This window comes from Polypterus senegalus, chromosome 1 (assembly GCF_016835505.1).
Source record: "Polypterus senegalus isolate Bchr_013 chromosome 1, ASM1683550v1, whole genome shotgun sequence".
Taxonomy (NCBI): Eukaryota; Metazoa; Chordata; class Cladistia; order Polypteriformes; family Polypteridae; genus Polypterus; species Polypterus senegalus.
In genome coordinates this window covers 323329622-323347184 of record NC_053154.1, presented here as the reverse complement: position 1 = coordinate 323347184, position 17563 = coordinate 323329622, and the positions used below count along the sequence as shown (strand labels likewise).

The following is a 17563-nucleotide window of genomic DNA, read 5'->3' as shown; positions in this document are numbered from 1 at the left end:
TCTATCTATCTATCTATCTATCTATCTATCTATCTATCTATCTATCTATCTATCTATCTATCTATCTATCTATCTATCTATCTATCTATCTATCTATCTATCTATCTATCATATAAAATGCCTTTCATTATCTATCTATCTATCTATCTATCTATCTATCTATCTATCTATCTATCTATCTATCTATCTATCTATTATAAAATGCCTTTCACTATCTATCTATCTATCTTATATGGTGCCTTTCACTATCTATCTATCTATCTATCTATCTATCTATCTATCTATCTATCTATCTATCTATCTATCTATCTATTATAAAATGCCTCTATCTATCTATCTATCTATCTATCTATCTATCTATCTATCTATCTATCTATCTATCTATCTATCTATCTATCTATTATAAAATGCCTTTCATTATCTATCTATCTATCTATCTATCTATCTATCTATCTATCTATCACTATATCTATCTATCAATCTGCCTTTCTATCTATCTATCTATCTATCTATCTATCTATATAATAATGCCTTTCACTATCTATCTATCTATCTATCTATCTATCTATCTATCTATCTATCTATCTATCTATCTATCTATGCCTTTCATTATCTATCTATCTATCTAATAGTGCCTTTCATCTATCTATCTATCTATCTATCTATCTAATGCCTTTCTATCTATCTATCTATCTATCTATCTATCTATCTATCTATCTATCTATCTATCTATCTATCTATCTATCTATCTATCTATCTATCTATCTATCTAATAGTGCCTTTCACTATCTATCTATCTATCTATCTATCTATCTATCTATCTATCTTATATGGTGCCTTATCTATCTATCTATCTATCTATCTATCTATCTATCTATCTATCTATCTATCTATCTATCTAATATAGTGCCTTTCACTATCTATCTATCTATCTATCTATCTATCTATCTATCTATCTATCTATCTATCTATCTATCTATCTTATATAGTGCCTTTCACTATCTATCTATCTATCTATCTATCTTATATAGTGCCTTTCATTATCTATCTATCTATCTATCTATCTATCTATCTATCTATCTATCTATCTATCTATCTATCTATCTAAGGCATGCAGGTTAGGTGCATTGGCGATCCTAAATTGTCCTTAGTGTGTCCCTAGTGTGTGCTTGATGTGTGTGTGTGTGTCCTGCGGTGGGCTGGCGTCCTGCCTGGGGTTTGTTTCCTGCCTTGCGCGCTGTGCTGGCTGTGATTGGCTCCAGCAGACCCCCGTGACCCTGACTGACTGAATGATGATGGCTGATGATCTTTTTAATGTACTTTATATTGTCTTGGGTATTAGACGTTACTGTTGCTTTTCCTGAAATTTCTGCTGTGTCTTTCATTGTGTGTTTACTCACCGCCCAATTTAAAGAAACCTGTGCGATATTATCGGTAAATTTCAAGAGTTCCCGGTCTCTTAATAAAACTGGGTGGCGTAGTCAGATAATTTAATGGTGTCGAGGTTAGATTACATGTGTGTGTGACCAGACAGGTGCTGCTAACAAGAGCGCTTCTTTTCTTTGATAGCCTCACTTGTCGTGTGGCCCTTAACCCACAGTTGCTCCATCCTGGGTGTGACATTAATCTGCAACCAGCCCTGCAAGATGGAGGACCAACTTAGGGGTGCAGCCGTGCAACGGGTGACACCTCAGCACCACTCACTAGTCCAAATGGAGTGGAACAGCATGAGATTTTTTACAGTGGCTGTTGTGCCAGTCCTGCCAACAACCCCCAAGTGCTCCTCCATTTTGCCGGACTGGCACAACTGTAAAAAACCTCACACCGCCCCATTCCATTCAGACTAGTGTGTGGTGCTGAGGTGTCACCCGTTGCACGGCTGCATTCGGGTCCTAATTTGGGATCCTGAGGCGGTTTGTCGTGTGGTGGGTGCAGCAATGCGCTGTATCACTGCCTGCTCCCAACAACTTTTCGTGTGACCACTTTGCCAGTAGAGTCTGGAGCCATCGAGCTTATCAAGTATTTAGAAGATGTCTGCAATAATCTCAGTGAACGTGTGCCTGTGAGTACAAGTGTGACCAGAGACTGAATCGAGGGCATCTTCAGCCCCCCCTTCATCGTATTCCCCTCATCGGCGGTCCACCTTACCCAGGTAGGGAATCATGGGTGCTGAATCTGTATGGATGACATCAACGAAGATGGCGTCGCTGGGGTCCAGCCTAACTTCGATGGGGGTGCCCTGGAAGTAGGGCTCAGCTGGGTCCAAGCCTGGCAAAAAGAAAGCAGAGGTGATGTGACTGAGGATACAGCGGGCTGCCAGCACTTGACTCTTCCCTTTATGGATTTTGCTTCCATTAAGTTTGATTCTCAATACAGGATACAGAAAAAGTGCCCACTGCTTTATAATGTAACATAAAAATGTGACATAATTCACTTCAGGTTTGGGATGCCAGAGCCTAACCTGGCAGAATCAGGTGGTACGTAGGAAACATCTATGGACAGAGTGCCAGTCCTTCAGATGGTCAACTTCCTGACCAGTGTCAGTTTACAACTTTAGGTTAATGTAGGGTTTGGGATGTGTAAGACGAACACGTGGACCTCACATGGACGGGCATGGGATTCACACCCAGGATGCTGGATCTGGGGAGGCAACAGCTGTCACCAGTGTGCCACTCCTCAGCATTATACCTGAAGGTCATTTACCAACCTGCTTTTAGTGTTAGAAAGGCTGGCACAAGACAGTGTAACCCTTAGAGAAAGAGGAAAGCCAACATGGGCAGAGGAGATGTCAGTTTACATGGACGTGTCAGAGGAAGAGCACTGCCAGGAACGTGTGCACTGGATGCCCTGGAAGGTGCGGTTTCAGGGAAGATAAAACTGAGACCTGGAGACTGCATGGGGACCTCATCCAGGTCTCCAAAATCCTCAAAGGCATTGATAAAGTACAAACGCCATTTCCGAATAAAAGGTTGGGCCACTTCCTAAAAATGCAACAACTACTGAAATCTGTGATTTGGTTATTCATGTGAACCCGTCACGCGTGCAGCCAGCGGAGGCTCAGCAGTCACGAACGTCATTCCTCCAAACTGCGCAGCCAGACTGTTCGAGGTCGGCTATCCTCAAGTCTTTCTTTGCTCTCCTGCAGTCGTACCTTGGATACAAAAAGGGGCTCCTCTTTCATGCTCGCCCCACTACACACCATTATTAAGTTCTTAGAGCGCCACAGCTTATGCTCCTTCACAGAGCCCCAGTTTGTGCTACTGTTATCTTCCTCCCGAGACTGCCCTTTAGTCATCTTTTCCTCCTCTTCTTTATGCAAATCAATTAATCCATCAATCAATCTTTTGCTCTCTCTCTCTTGTACTTATACAGCTCTGTAGGTTCAGCGCCTCAATCACGCACAGTAGGAAACCAATGAAGAATTGAGAACAATCGTACCCTCACGTGCAGGTGCAATTACCTCATTAGCTGCCCGCGGTCATGTGATCGTGCCCACAGAGACTGACACGGCTATCTGGATTATTTAAAACTGGCCATTCTTTTGAAGCCGCGGACCCACTATACCACATAAGGGTCCTCCATTAGCAGGTTAACTGGTAACGTGGGGTGGGGGGTATAAAAGGAGCAGCCAGCAACGGCTCAGTCTACGCAATTAAAGGAGGGTCGTGGCTCACCACTTTGTGCTGAACTCTGTCAGAGAACTGTCTGTAAATTTAACAACAATGTTCCTCAGCGCAGGATAGCCAAAGATTTTCGGTCTCTCACCACCTTCAGTTAGTAACATTGTGGAAGGAGTCAGGAGAAATCTTGGTGCGTAAAGGCCACCGCTGAATGTCCTCCGAGCCCTTAGGCCAGGGATTCTTAACCTTTTTTGGGTCACAGACCCTTTTAAGAATCTGATGAAAGCTATGGAGCCCCTTCCCCAGAAATATTCACATAAACAGAATTTTGCATGCAATGAATATAACGTACTTTATTTATCGAGATTTGATTGTCTCACACATATATGACGTACAGAGTGTATTATTAAACTTTAAAGTAAACTTGTACGGTAGCTTGTATGTGTGGGCTGTAAGGTGTCTGCTATTTTTCTCGCGTGATTTTTCTTGATCATTATTTTTCTCACAAGTATGTAACTAACGAATTAGGCTTTGGTGAGAAATACTTGCGAGAAAAATAACATCGGAAGACGTAACGCGTGAGAAAAATCACATAAAGTTCACACAACCAAAATCAACAGTACCGGTCTGTATCTCTCTATATATAATTTCCAACGTCTGTCTTTCTCTCTGTCTTTCTTCTAACTTAATGGATTTAGATCGTTTTTTTTCTATAATTTGCTTGAACATTCCGGTTGATTTTGCGACTTCTCTCTTAGTGCTAAGTATCACAGATTGTTTACAGGGACGATATATTCGCGCTAATCCGAGAGAGAGGCTGCGGGCTGAGTGGAGGAGGGCGGGGCCTCAGGAATAGAGAGCTGGGCGGGGCGGCGCCCTCCTCAAACACGCGCCAGTCTCTGTTCAAGTCGCTCTGCCTCTCGCCATGTGTTGCCTCTGCTTAGCTAGCAACACCTGTTTGTTTATTGGTTTTTAAAGTTTTTCCTGTTTCACTATTACATGGGCAGAGCCGCAGGGGACAGCTAGTAGTGAATGTAAATATAAATTTTTATCTTAGCCTCACTGACCCCCTGAAACCCATCCATGGATCCCCTAGGGGTCCACAGACCTTATGTTAAGAACTCCAGCCTTGGGTGGTACTGCATTAGAAACCTTCATGCTGCCGTGATGGACATTATGGGCCACATGGTATCGGGAGGACTTTGGGAGATGATTGTGGCCTCACACCTTGCGCTGCTGCATCAAGAAATACTCCCTGAAACTGTACAATGCAAAGAGGAAGCCCTATGTCAATTATATGCAGAAACGTCGGCGAGTTCTCTGGGCCCAAGCTCATCTGAGGTGGATCGAAAGGCAACGGAAACATGTTCTGTGGTTAGATGAGTCCACGTTTTAGCTTGTTGGACGTCTATGTGCCAAAGATGAAAAAGACCACCCAGACTGTCATCAACGAAACCATCTGTAATGGTATGGGGGTGTATGGGGGATCTGTATATATGTGAAAGCACCATGGATATGGAGGCTTACATTGGAATTTTAGAGAGACCAGTGCTCCCGTCAAGACAACGTCTTCTCCCTGGATCTCCACGTATATTTCAGCAGGACAATGCCAGGCCTCATTCTGCACTGGTTACAACAGTGTGGCTTCATAGACACAGAGTCGGTGTGCTTGACTGGCCTGCCTGCTCCGTGTCTCCCATTGAAAATGTCTGGCGCATCGTGAAGAGAAGAATCAGACAACGGCAACCACGAACTGTGGAGCAGCTCAAGTCTTGTATACGGTCTTGTATATCAGTTCCCAAACGATTAAGAAGTGTAATTAAAAGAAAAGGGGATGCGACCCCCAGTGGTAAACTCGCCTCTGTCACCAACTCTTTTGGAGTGTCTGGCAGGCATCAATTTCTAAATTTGTTGATTTTTAACAAGCGGAATTAAATTTGTCAGTGAAGACACTGAAAGTCTGTTCTCTGTCCTTTTGCCTGTTAAATTAAAGGTTCAAGTGAATTGTTGCATTATGGATTTTAGTTTTTATTGCATTTCTTTGGAAATGAGGTTTGTAGATCAAGCAGAATTCTTTCAACTTAATGGCGAATCAGATACTCGCGGCCACCAGTGGGAATTAAAGAGCAAGTGCATTTAGAACTTAATCCAGGAAACACCTCGTAACACAGAGAGTTGTGGAAATCAGGAACAAACTACTGAGATTTCAAGCTGAAGCAGAAAACCTGAGAACCTTTAAGAAGAATCAGGATGAGATCCTGGGACCATCTTAGCTACTAGCTAAACAAATGAGCTGGATGGACTGAATGATCTCCTCTCGTAAGTCAGATTTCTTGTGTTCGTATATGCAGTGTCCCCATGGGGCAGCCAAGTTAGTGTATGCCAAATGATTTGGTCTTTTTGGCTAAACTGGGAGATGTCATGAAAGAGTGGCACAACTATCCTGGAAGATGTGAAACCCTGCTTTGATAAGCTAAGGAACTGAGGCTCAGCAGTGCAGGGATACCTGAGGGCCACCAGTGGGAGCTTTGTTGGGTCAGTTTCTGGAATTTTGGGGGCGATGTTCTTCATCCCAGAAGGGATTCCACAGATTGTTCTTGAGAGAACCCGGTGGGCTTTAATGGCCTCTCTCTGCTAGATGGAGCAAAAGCTCACTAGTGGGAGGAAGAGAAGCCTGTGCCATATGAGACAGAGCAGTGGTTCTGAAAAGGGGGAGATTGGTGGTAAGTTACACAGAAACAGAAACAAAGTGTTATTTGTCCATTTAATTGCTTTTCTGCTACTGGTTTGTATCACTAGTGTCCTTCTATTCACCCAGGTTGTGTGATTGCATTTCCATTTGTAATGACTTAATACTAGAATTACCAGAGCCTACGAAAAAAGTCGTAGATCCATCCCACCTTAAAACTCTTCGCACCTCTCCATCAGCGTCTTTTGTCCTTTAAATGTGTTGATAAGCAGCAAGCAGCCTGCTATCACATCCCCCGACCGGCGCACAGTTTTCTCAGCTCAAGTCTGTTTACCTGCGTGTCAGTTGCTTGGAGTTGTATAAAGTGTGAGAAGTCAAGCAAAATGTCACATTTTACAAATACTATATTGTTATTTGGAACACATGCATTTCATGTGTGTTCCATGTCTACAATGATCTATGCACAGTAAACACATTGTTAAAACAGAAACATTTTTCATGTGTTAGTAATAATTGACAAAATGTAGACATGAAGTGTATAATGTGTGAAGCCTTAATTTCAAATATCAAAGAAACACTTTCACAAAAGGTACAAATATAACAGAACAAGTGCACTTCTATTCAAAAATATAACTGCAGAAAAATCACCCGCATTAGGGTGCGACTTTGACACGCATTTGCTGCGACAGCTTTGGTGGTGCAACGGCATCAACTGTTGACTGGTAAACAAAGCATCATGGGTTTGACCTCAGACGAGTCCGTTTTGAGAAGTGAGCTGCTCATATTCTTACTATTTTAGAATAAAAACATACATTTGATTCCAGTCTGTAACAGCCGGTATAATTTATGATACTTGTAAAGGTTAGCTTTGCTTTTTTATTCAGTTTTATTCTTTCAGCCGTGTTCACGATCCCAACTCTATTGACCCACCCTGTATTTGACACTGCTGTTTTCACACAGACGTGCTAAAACAGAGATAAACTCAAATCATGACGATGGTAAATGGGTAAATGACATTCGATCTGGCTCTTATGTAAGTAACATATAAATGTTAATGTTTTGGGCTCATGCACCGTCCTTTGTATGTAAGAGCCAGATTGAATGTTATTTACCCATTTACCTTTATTTACTTACTTCCTACAGTCACAATTTGAGTGCAGAGCCTCCCATGTACATATACAAAGTAAAGCGATGGCAAAAGTGCATTTTTGATCCGATGTAGACCCGTTGTCATGATTTGAGTTTACCTCTGTTCTAGCGCGTCTATGTGAAAACAGCAGTGTCAAATGTGGTTTGGGAGTTTGGATCGTGAACGCGGCTGAGAGAATAAAATGAATAAAAAAAAAAAAAGCTAACCTTTACGAGTATCATAAATTACACCAGCTGTTACAGACTGCAATTAAAAGTATGTTTTTATTCTAAAATAGTAAGAATACGAGCAAAACGGACTCATCCGGGGTCGAACCCATGAAGCTTTGATTACCAGTCAACAGTTGATACCATTGTGCCACCGAAGCTGTCGTAGCAACTGCATGTCAATGTCGCACCCTAACGCGGGTTCTTTTTCTGCAGTTATATTTTTGAATGGAAGCGCATTTGTTCTGTTCTATTTGTACCTTTTGTGAAAGTGTTTCTTTGATATTTGGAATTGAGGCTTCACACATTATACACTTCATGTCTACATTTTGTCAATTATTACTAAAACATGAAAAATGTCTCTGTTATAACGATGTGTTTACATAGATCATTGTAGACACGGAACACGCATGAAATGCATGTGTTCCAAATAACGATATAGTATTTATTAAATGTGACATTTTGCTTGACTTCTCACTCTATACAACTCCAAGCAACTGACACGCAGGTAAACAGACTTGAGCTGAGAAGACTGTGCGCCGGTGTTGGATGTAATAGCAGGCTGCTTGCTGTTTGCTGCTTATCAACACATTTAAAGGACAAAAGACGCTGACGGAGAGGTGCGAAGCGTTTTAAGGTGGGACGGATCTACAAGTTTTTCGTAGGCTCCGGTAATTCTAGTGTTAAAGACTCCAAACGCAAAATGAGATCTAACCTCTGAAATCCTGGCACAGGCTTGGAGTGAGTCCTAGAAATTAAAACAGACTTTTCCCTCACTACTATAAGTGGGCTCCAGGCTACACAAAAACAAAAGGGGAAAAAAAGCCCAATAAAATAAAAAAATAATCATAAATGATTGTCAAAATATACAAAATTGTGATAAAGGGGAAGAGGAACCATGAAAACCTCTGGCCCTAAGAAACAAAAAACAAACATTCTTATACCTACATAGTGTTTAGTAACAAAAGGAAATTTAAAGAACAAAAACAGCAACCAAAAAAAAAAGTCAAAGGAATAAAAAAATAAAAATAAATCAGTCCAGAATTCAGACCCTTAGTGGAAGCTTTATAACACACTGGTGAGGTCTCATCCTTAGTCTTGGGTGCAGGTTTGGTCTCCAGGCTACAAAATGGACACACATCAGTTCTAGAAAAGGTCCAGAGAAGAGCGACTAGGCTAAGTCCAGGGCTACAGGAGATGAGTTACGAGGAAAGAATAAAAGAGCTGAGCCTTTACAGTTTAAGATAAAGAAGATTAAGAGGAGACCTGACTGAAGTGTTTAAAATTATGAAGGTAATTAGTCCAGTGGATCGAGACGGTGACTTTAAAATGAGTTCATCAACAACACGGGGACAGAGTTGGAAACTTGTTAAGGGGAAATTTCACACAAACATTAGGAAGTTTTTCAAGAACGATAGACACTTGGGATAAGGGACCAAGTAGTGTGGTAGACAGTAAGACTTCAGGGACTTTCAAAACTCAGTGTTATTGGGAAAGAATTACTGTATATACCCATAAGTAAGTCGGGAGTTGATTTTACCATATCATTTCTGGTATTTTATAATGTCACTCGTATAAGTTGAATGCGGAAAACTCACGCTATTGTTCCAAGAGATTACGATATGCTAAGGCCCACCTGAGAGAGTAGCCATGGAGCACACGGCCTTTTTTCTGACAATGCGCTGTATCAGCGTGCGCTCCTCACTTCTCTCTCTCTATTGCGCTTACATGACCACACGGTAATACCTGAACTATTCTGAAGTGACGTATGCACTGTTTTGTGGTTTTTGTATCTCACACCCTCATACATCTTTATCGTAAGAGCATCCCTTATCTACAATGGAGTGTTCGATCAGAAGAAAATATGAATCTGGTTTTAAATTTAAAGTCATTGAAATGGCGAAAGAAATTGGTAACTGCGCTGCTGCAACAAAATTTGATGTGTTGGAGAAACTGATGTGAGATTGGAGGAAGCAAGAAGATGTTAAAAAAAAAAATGTTAACATTTTTAAACGGGCGTATAAGTCGGGGTCTGATTTTATGATCGTTTTTTTGGGTTTTTAGACCTGACTTATATGTGAGTATATACAGTAAGTGGACAGGACTGGCGCACTTTGTTGGGCTGAATGGCCTGTCCTCGTCTCGATTGTTCTAAGGTTCTAATGCAAACAGAATCAAAAGAGTGCAAAACCACAGATTTACAAATGGAACCTGCAAGAAATTCAATTGATGTGGAAGTGTCCTCCGGGAAGACCTGCAGACGTACTGTGCAGATAAAACTTTTCACCCCCTCGGAGGTTTTTACATTTTATTTTTATACAACATGGAAACACATAGTGGATTTAGTTTGACTCTTACATATCAAAGCGAGAACAGATCTCTGGTGAAGACTTTCGGGTGTCAGTACTTTTGAGATCATTTATTTTGTGCTTTATATTTAGCAACTCAAACATAACACCAGAGCTACGCAGGAGTGGCTTCAAAACAACAACGTGGATGTCCTGCAGTGGCCGAGTCACAGTCCACATGTCAGTCCAACTGAGAGTTTGGGACATCGGACAGAGCTGAGCATTTTAGCACAGAAGAAGAAGAAGAAGAAGAAGAATGGAGAAATGGCTGAGTGCAGATGTGCAAAGCTGACAGAGAAAGAGAGACCTGAGCACATAGACTCAAGGCTGGCATGAAGAGGGTGAATACTTACGGGGTCAATTATTTTGCATTTTATATTTGTAACTAGACATTAAGCCCGTTACAATAACGGGCGCTAGAACAGTAGTGCATAAACATTTGTATGAACAGTCTATATTAAATGGCAAGGGACCTTGTATGTGGCTGTAATATGCGTCATTGTGTTGTGTGCCTTTAATTTTCTCTCTGTCGGGCGGGCGGGCGGACGTGTCTGTCCGTCTCTCGCATGGGCCTGCCTGCCTGCGTTGTGTGTGTGTGTGTGTGCGTGTCTGTCCGTCTCTCGCGTGGGCCTGCCTGCCTGCGTGTGTGTGTGTGTGTGTGTGTGCGTGTCTGTCCGTCTCTCGCGTGGGCCTGCCTCTCTCTGCACACACAGGGAATGCACAGGAAGAGGCTGAACACGTGCTGTGTGGCCCAGCGCATGCGCACTTCACCAGAAGACACACACACGGACACCTGGACGCACACAAGGGTTTTATTAAAGAGGATTTATTTTTACCAATTTGCAGTGATTTTTTAATTTGACATTAAAGATTTTATTTTCGGGCGGCACGGTGGCGCAGTGGTAGCGCTGCTGCCTCGCAGTTAGGAGACCCGGGTTCGCCCCGTCCTCCCTGCGTGGAGTTTGCATGTTCTCCCCGTGTCTGCGTGGGTTTCCTCCGGGTGCTCCGGTTTCCTCCCACAGTCCAAAGACATGCAGGTTAGGTGGATTGGCGATTCTAAATTGGCCCTAGTGTGTGCTTGGTGTGTGGGTGTGTTTGTGTGTGTCCTGCGGTGGGTTGGCACCCTGCCCAGGATTGGTTCCTGCCTTATTGGCTGGGATTGGCTCCAGCAGACCCCCGTGACCCTGTATTTGGATTCAGCGGGTTAGAAAATGGATGGATGGATTTTATTTTGTGTTGATCAGATGTGAAAAAAGTCAAATCATATCCATTGTGAACTAATGTTGTATAATAATAAAATGTGAAGATGTTCAGTCGGGGGTGAACACTTTTTCTAGGCTCTCTATAAAGGGGTAGACGCTGAGCTGCAGTGTCTGGTGGCCCCACCCCCTTTAGTTCCAGTTTAAGTGCACATGACAGGCCATTAAATTTATATTCATTTTATCTTGTGTAAATGCCATACAGGATGGATCAGCATCCCGACCAAGAGAGGGGAAGGTTCCTTGCCTGGACAGGAAGCCCCTGGCAGATAGAAAGACGTCCCGACTGGATGCACTAAAAGGGAAGGACCAGAAAGAATGTCTCTAAGGTAGGGGTCTCCAACTTTGTGTCCCTTGAGAGCTACTTTAACAAAATGAAAATGGCTGAGACTTACTCATGTTTTCTAACATTTATTCTCTTAGCTTATTTCAAACTGAATAAGCTTGGTTTGCCTGAACATTTACAAAATGTTGACGTCCGCAACTCACATTTTGCATTAAAACATCAGAAAAAATATTTAGTTCACCTGCAAGTGCATTTTGTATGTCTATATACGTTTTCTAGTGTATCTCACGCTATTGAATTAAAACACGAATGCCGTCAAAACAAAACAATTCAATTCCAAATCCGCAGATACTGTATGACTTCTTCATTTGTCATTTTGTCACATGTCACTGTGTCACTTTATTCACATGTCCAGTTGCATGTGTGATGTGTTGTTTAGTTCGTCAGATGACTGGCACTGAGGTGTATGGTGGAGTGGAGCCACTGAGGTTCACTCTTATGGAGTCATTTCAATGTTCGTCTGTCTGTCTTGTTCTGAACATTCATGTCAGACTCACAGAGATATGGAGACCCAAACAAAGGAGACATTTTCAGAGCTGCTTGCTGAAGATTCTTAGTTATCTGGCTCTGCTAAGCTCAGTAAATGCTGTTGAGACTTTAACTGTACATTATTTTGAAGGTATACTAATATATACATTCATGAAAAAGTTTAGGAACCCCTCTCAGCCTGCATAATAATTTACTCTCCTTTCAACAAAAAATATAACAGCAGTATGTCCTTCATTTCCTAGGAACATCTGAGTACTGGGGTGTTTTCTGAACAAAGATTTTTAGTGAAGCCGTATTTAGTTGTATGAAATTAAATCAAATGTGAAAAACTGGCTGTGCACAAATGTGGGTCCCCTTGTCATTGTGCTGATTTGAATGCCTGTCACTGCTCAATGCTGATTACTTGGTTGGATGAGCTCGTTAAGCCTTGAACTTCATAGACAGGAGTGTCCAGTCATGAGTGGTCAAAGGTATTTAAGGTGGTCAATTGCAAGTTGTGCTTCCCTTTGACTCTCCTCTGAAGAGTGACAGACAACATGGGATCCTCAAAGCAACTCTCAGAAGATCTGAAAACAAAGATTGTTGAGTCTCATGTTTTAGGGGAAGGCTACAAAAATCTAACTCAGAGGTTTAAACTGTCAGTTTCAACTGTAAGGAATTGACTCAGGAAATAGAAGGCCACAGGCACAGTTGCTGTTAAACCCAGCAGGTCTGGCAGGCCAAGACAAATACAGGAGCGGCATATGCGCAGGATTGTGAGAATGGTTACAGACAACCCACAGATCACCTCCAAAGACCTGCAAGAACATCTCGCTGCAGATGGTGTATCTGTACATCGTTCTACAATTCAGCACAATTTGCAGAAAGAACATCTGTATGGCAGCGTGATGAGAAAGAAGCCCTTTCTGCACTCACACCACAAACAGAGTCGCTTGTTGTATGAAATGCTCAGTTAGACAAGCCAGATTCATTTTGGAACAAAGTGCTTTGAACTGATGAGACACAAATTGAGTTATTTGGTCAGAACAAAAAGCGCTTTGCATGGCAGAAGAAGAACACCGCATTCCAAGAAAATCACCTGCTACCTCCTGTCAAATTTGGTGGAGGTCCCATCATGCTGTGTGGCTGTGTGGCCAGTTCAGGGACTGGGGCCCTTGTTAAAGTCGAGGGTCAGATGAATTCAACCCAATATCAACAAATTCTTCAGGATAATGTTCAAGCATCAGTCAAAAAGCTGAAGTTATGCAGGGGTTGGATATTCCAACAAGACAATAACCAAAACACAGTTCGAAATCTACAAAGGCATTCATGCAGACAGAGAAGTACAATGTTCTGGAATGGCCGTCACAGTCCCCTGACTTGAATATCATTGAAAATCTATGGGATGATTTGAAGCAGGTTGTCTATGCTCTGCAGTCATCAAATTTAACTGAACTGGAGAGATTTTGTATGAAGAATGATCAAAAATACCTCCATCCAGAATCCAGACACTCATCACAGGCTATAGGAGGACAGCGTCTAGGGGCTGTTAGATTTGAAAAAGGAGGCTCAACTAAGTATTGATGTCATATCTCTTTCGGGTGCCCACATTTATGCACCTGTCTAATTTTGCTATGATGCATGTTGCATATTTTCTGTTGATCCAATAAACTTAATGTCACTGCTGAGATATGACTGTCTCCATAAGGCATGTCGTATATTAAAAGGAAGTTACTTCTTTGAAAGCTCAGCCAATGAGAAGGAAAAATCCAAAGAATTAAACTTTTTCATATGACTGTATATAAAAAATCCAATCTCTCTGTCTGTCCACTTTCACGAAAGAACTACTTAACGGATTTAGATCTGTTTTTTTGTATAATTTATTCCGATTGATTTTGCAACTTCTCTCATTTCGCTATGTATCAGAGTTCGCCTGCAGTGCCGATTTATTTGCGCGAATCCAGGCCGAGGGTAGTGGCCCTCCTCAGTCACTCGTCAGCTTTGGGGCGTGTTCCTTAACTCCGCTTAGCTAGTGAACGAGAGAACAATTAAATTCAACCTTGTTTGATATTTAAAATGAAGTGTTACTGAGGTCTTGATGAGTTTGAGTCCAGATATTCTCTTAAGTGTGTGCCACATTGAAAAGACAGATTGCAATTCAGATTGTGGGTCGTGATTTTGTGTTAAAAGATCATGATATGATTTTTTGGAAATATTGCCCACCCCTAATTTGACAAATCAAGTTTTCAAGTTTTCTTTAGGATTCATTAACCCTTTGGCGAGCTACTTGGAAAGGGGGTGCGAGCTACCGGTCGCTTGTGAGTGACGTGTTGGAGACACCTGCTGTTTATTCCTCCCAGGAAGCTAGATGGCAGCAGCCCTGGATATTGATACCCATTTGGACACCAGAAAGGAATGCTGGGAATTGTAGTCCGGTAGCACAGCCCTGCCTATGTTCTGTGAGTGCTGCAAGAGGGCGCTGTAGGGAATTACACTCCATAATATTTCGGACTTCCTTATTACCCACAACTGCTTCCAACGGGTGAAGCCCTGGCACCGGAAGCACTCCTAGGTCCTCTATAAAAGGGACCACACTGCCTTGTCCAGACGAGTTGGTGCTGGGAGAATGGAAGGCAACACTTGACTGGAGGAGCAGCAGTGCGGAGGGAGAGGAAGACAGAGAGACACCTGCTTAACTGTCTGTACAAGGCATTTTGTAATTAACACCCCTCTGGTTTGAACCCGGGACTTGTTTGTGTGTTTGTGCTTGTGTTTAGCGTCTCTGTGGCGCCCCCTAACCTTCACAACGGAAACATAGCATTAATCAAATCAATATGCAATAAATAGAATACAGAAGGAATGAAAACCAAAACATAATCAATAGCACAATATATGAGATAATATTTGAAAAACAAAAGCAATATTCAAATAAGAGAAGACACACTTGTGCTGGGAATAAGACCCAGGCTGAGCCAAAACATGATTAAGTAGCCATTGGGTGTGGGGGCTATTCAGGTAGGGTTTGGGACCCCTGGTCATCACAAGGCACACACATCAGGCTCTCCAGGTAAGCAGAAATACAAGAGGAAAGCACACACAGACACGGGGAGAACATGAAGTTGACACAGAAGTGGGGAATAAGCTCAGAACTGAACCCTACAAGTCCATAGCGCTAACCATTGTGCCACCAGGTCATCCTTCTTGAACTGTCATTTAGGTTTTTATTTTCTTGCCCTTTTATATCATCAACTTCTGGTTGCTTTTGGCAAATCAAACTTGAGCAAACGTCCAAAGGCATACAAAGACAGTGAAGAAGAAGAGCGGCGTACCTGTGATCCTCCCCAGCCCTTTGATTCTCCTGCCCACCTCGCCGCCACAGTGCGCTCCTAAGCTGTGACCGATAAAATGGAAATCTGCAGGCTTCTGGTTGTAATCATTCTGAGAAAAACAAAATGGAGAAGCCATTATAGTGCTACTTTGTAAAAGCAGTTTGGTGGAGAAGACGCACACTCTGCCTCACCGCAGACTCCAACTCGCTTTCAGGCTGCAGTGTCTTCTGTGCACAACGACGTGCAGGTGAGGTTTGGTGTGACACACTAAGGTGTGTGTGTGAGTGTGTGTGTGTGTGTGTGTGTGCACATACTGGACTGGACTGGCATCTCATACAGGATTGGCTCCTGCGTTGCATCCAGCATAGGCTCCGCCCCCTCACAGCCTATAGGTGGGTGTGGAAAAATGGATGAAAGAAAGCATCATGACAGTTCAGCAAAGGGGCAGCAGAGGGAGCTGATCAAGACCCCATTTCACACCCCCAGCATTTGAGACGGCACTCAGTCACCCAAACCCAGGGTGCACACAAGGTCTGCTGCCCAAAAATGTGTGCGCTTGCATCATTTTCTGTAAATGTCACTTTAAAGTAACAATGGCACACATTCACGTCCTAGAGCTTACTGACCTCAGTTCCACGTTAGCTCATCCTCACATACCTTCGTCTGTCGTCTCCCTTGTTGAAGGTTTTAGACGCCCCGGAGATTTTAGCTTGTCCCCCATGACGCCACATATATTAAAGACTTAACTTACAATCGTGATCGCTGAGGTCACCAATCATCCAAAATGGTTAGCCTGCCTTGACAGTTGAGCTCACCATTAGCAACTTGATCAGGTAGGCGATTTCAGCCCCGATCACCCGGATGTTCTGAGCTGACTGGGTGTATAAAGTCCTCGAGCCTCCCTTCCAGTCGATGCAAATGCAGTTAATATCCTCCACCTGGAGCATCATCTGATGAGGGCAAAGAGCACAGGACATGGCAGCGTTGTCAAGGGACCTGTGGTTCAAGGTGCTGCCTACACTAATGGCTGACTGAAGCGTCTGCTGTAGATAAACTCTGACCACTAATAAGACTCAAGGCACTGCCATATTGTTAATGCAGAGGAGACTCCAGAGCCAAAGCCTGCCAAGAGGTGAAGAGATTTAGGCCTGGGGCTGAGCACCTTGTTCTTCACCACTGTCTACAATCTCACCTTAGAATCAGACAGAACTTCAGTTACCTATTATGTAGTGGCTTTGCTATCTTACTGTCTATATTATAAAGTGCCTTTCTGTCTATGCCGTATGTAAAACCTTCCATATCGATCTGCTGTACAGTGCCTTTCATATTGTATCTGCATGTCTGCTACATTTCTTAAATACCTCCGATACAGGATTTTTTCTATCTATCTATCTATCTATCTATCTATCTATCTATCTATCTATCTAGTATAGTGCCCTTCACTATCTATATCTATCTCTATCTATCTATCTATCTATCTATCTATCTATCTATCTATCTATCTATCTATCTATCTATCTATCTATCTATCTATCTATCTATCTATTATACACATCTGTCTATTCTAAACATACTGTATTGGTCTATTGGTCCCCAGGGTGAAATGTAGGATAGAGATGAAATGCCTGATAGATAGATAGATAGATAGGAAAGGCACTATATAGTAGATAGATAGATAGATAATGAAAGGCACTATATGATAGATAGATAGATAATGAAAGGCACTATTAGATAGATAGATAGATAGATAGATAGTGAAAGGCACTATATTACAGATAGTCAAGTGCTCCCCCTGGTGACACACATAAGGGTCTTTTCCTGTTTCTGTCTGCCCTCTCAGATGTTCCTGCTCCATGTCTGAGGTCCTACTGGCCTGGCTCTTTCTCGAAGTGTGTAGTGCATTAGCCCCCAGCCCAGCCCTTGTCACCCCCTTACCTTACACATGTCCTTAAGCCAGTTCTCATCTCCTTTGTCAACGAACCCGTGGGTGATCATGCGTGTTGTTCTGCCACCTTTGTAGTTTGAAGCCGAAATTGTGGAAGGATCTACTGGTGTGATTTCCTGATCACAATGTGCCAACAAAAGAAAAGAAGAAAGAAAAAAACAAAAACGAGAGCCATATCAGCGGACAATCTCCTGTTCAAAAGC

General features: G+C 42.5%; 1 protein-coding gene across 1 annotated transcript in view; it reads right to left on the bottom strand.

The window, feature by feature from the left end:
* The window catches only part of LOC120515851 (inactive pancreatic lipase-related protein 1-like), a 51025-nt gene that overhangs the window by 24963 nt on the left and 8499 nt on the right, over positions 1–17563 (bottom strand). The window contains 4 exon segments of the mRNA XM_039737186.1: positions 2149–2268; positions 15416–15524; positions 16231–16365; positions 17351–17476. Coding sequence (XP_039593120.1) covers positions 2149–2268; positions 15416–15524; positions 16231–16365; positions 17351–17476 — 490 coding nt within the window.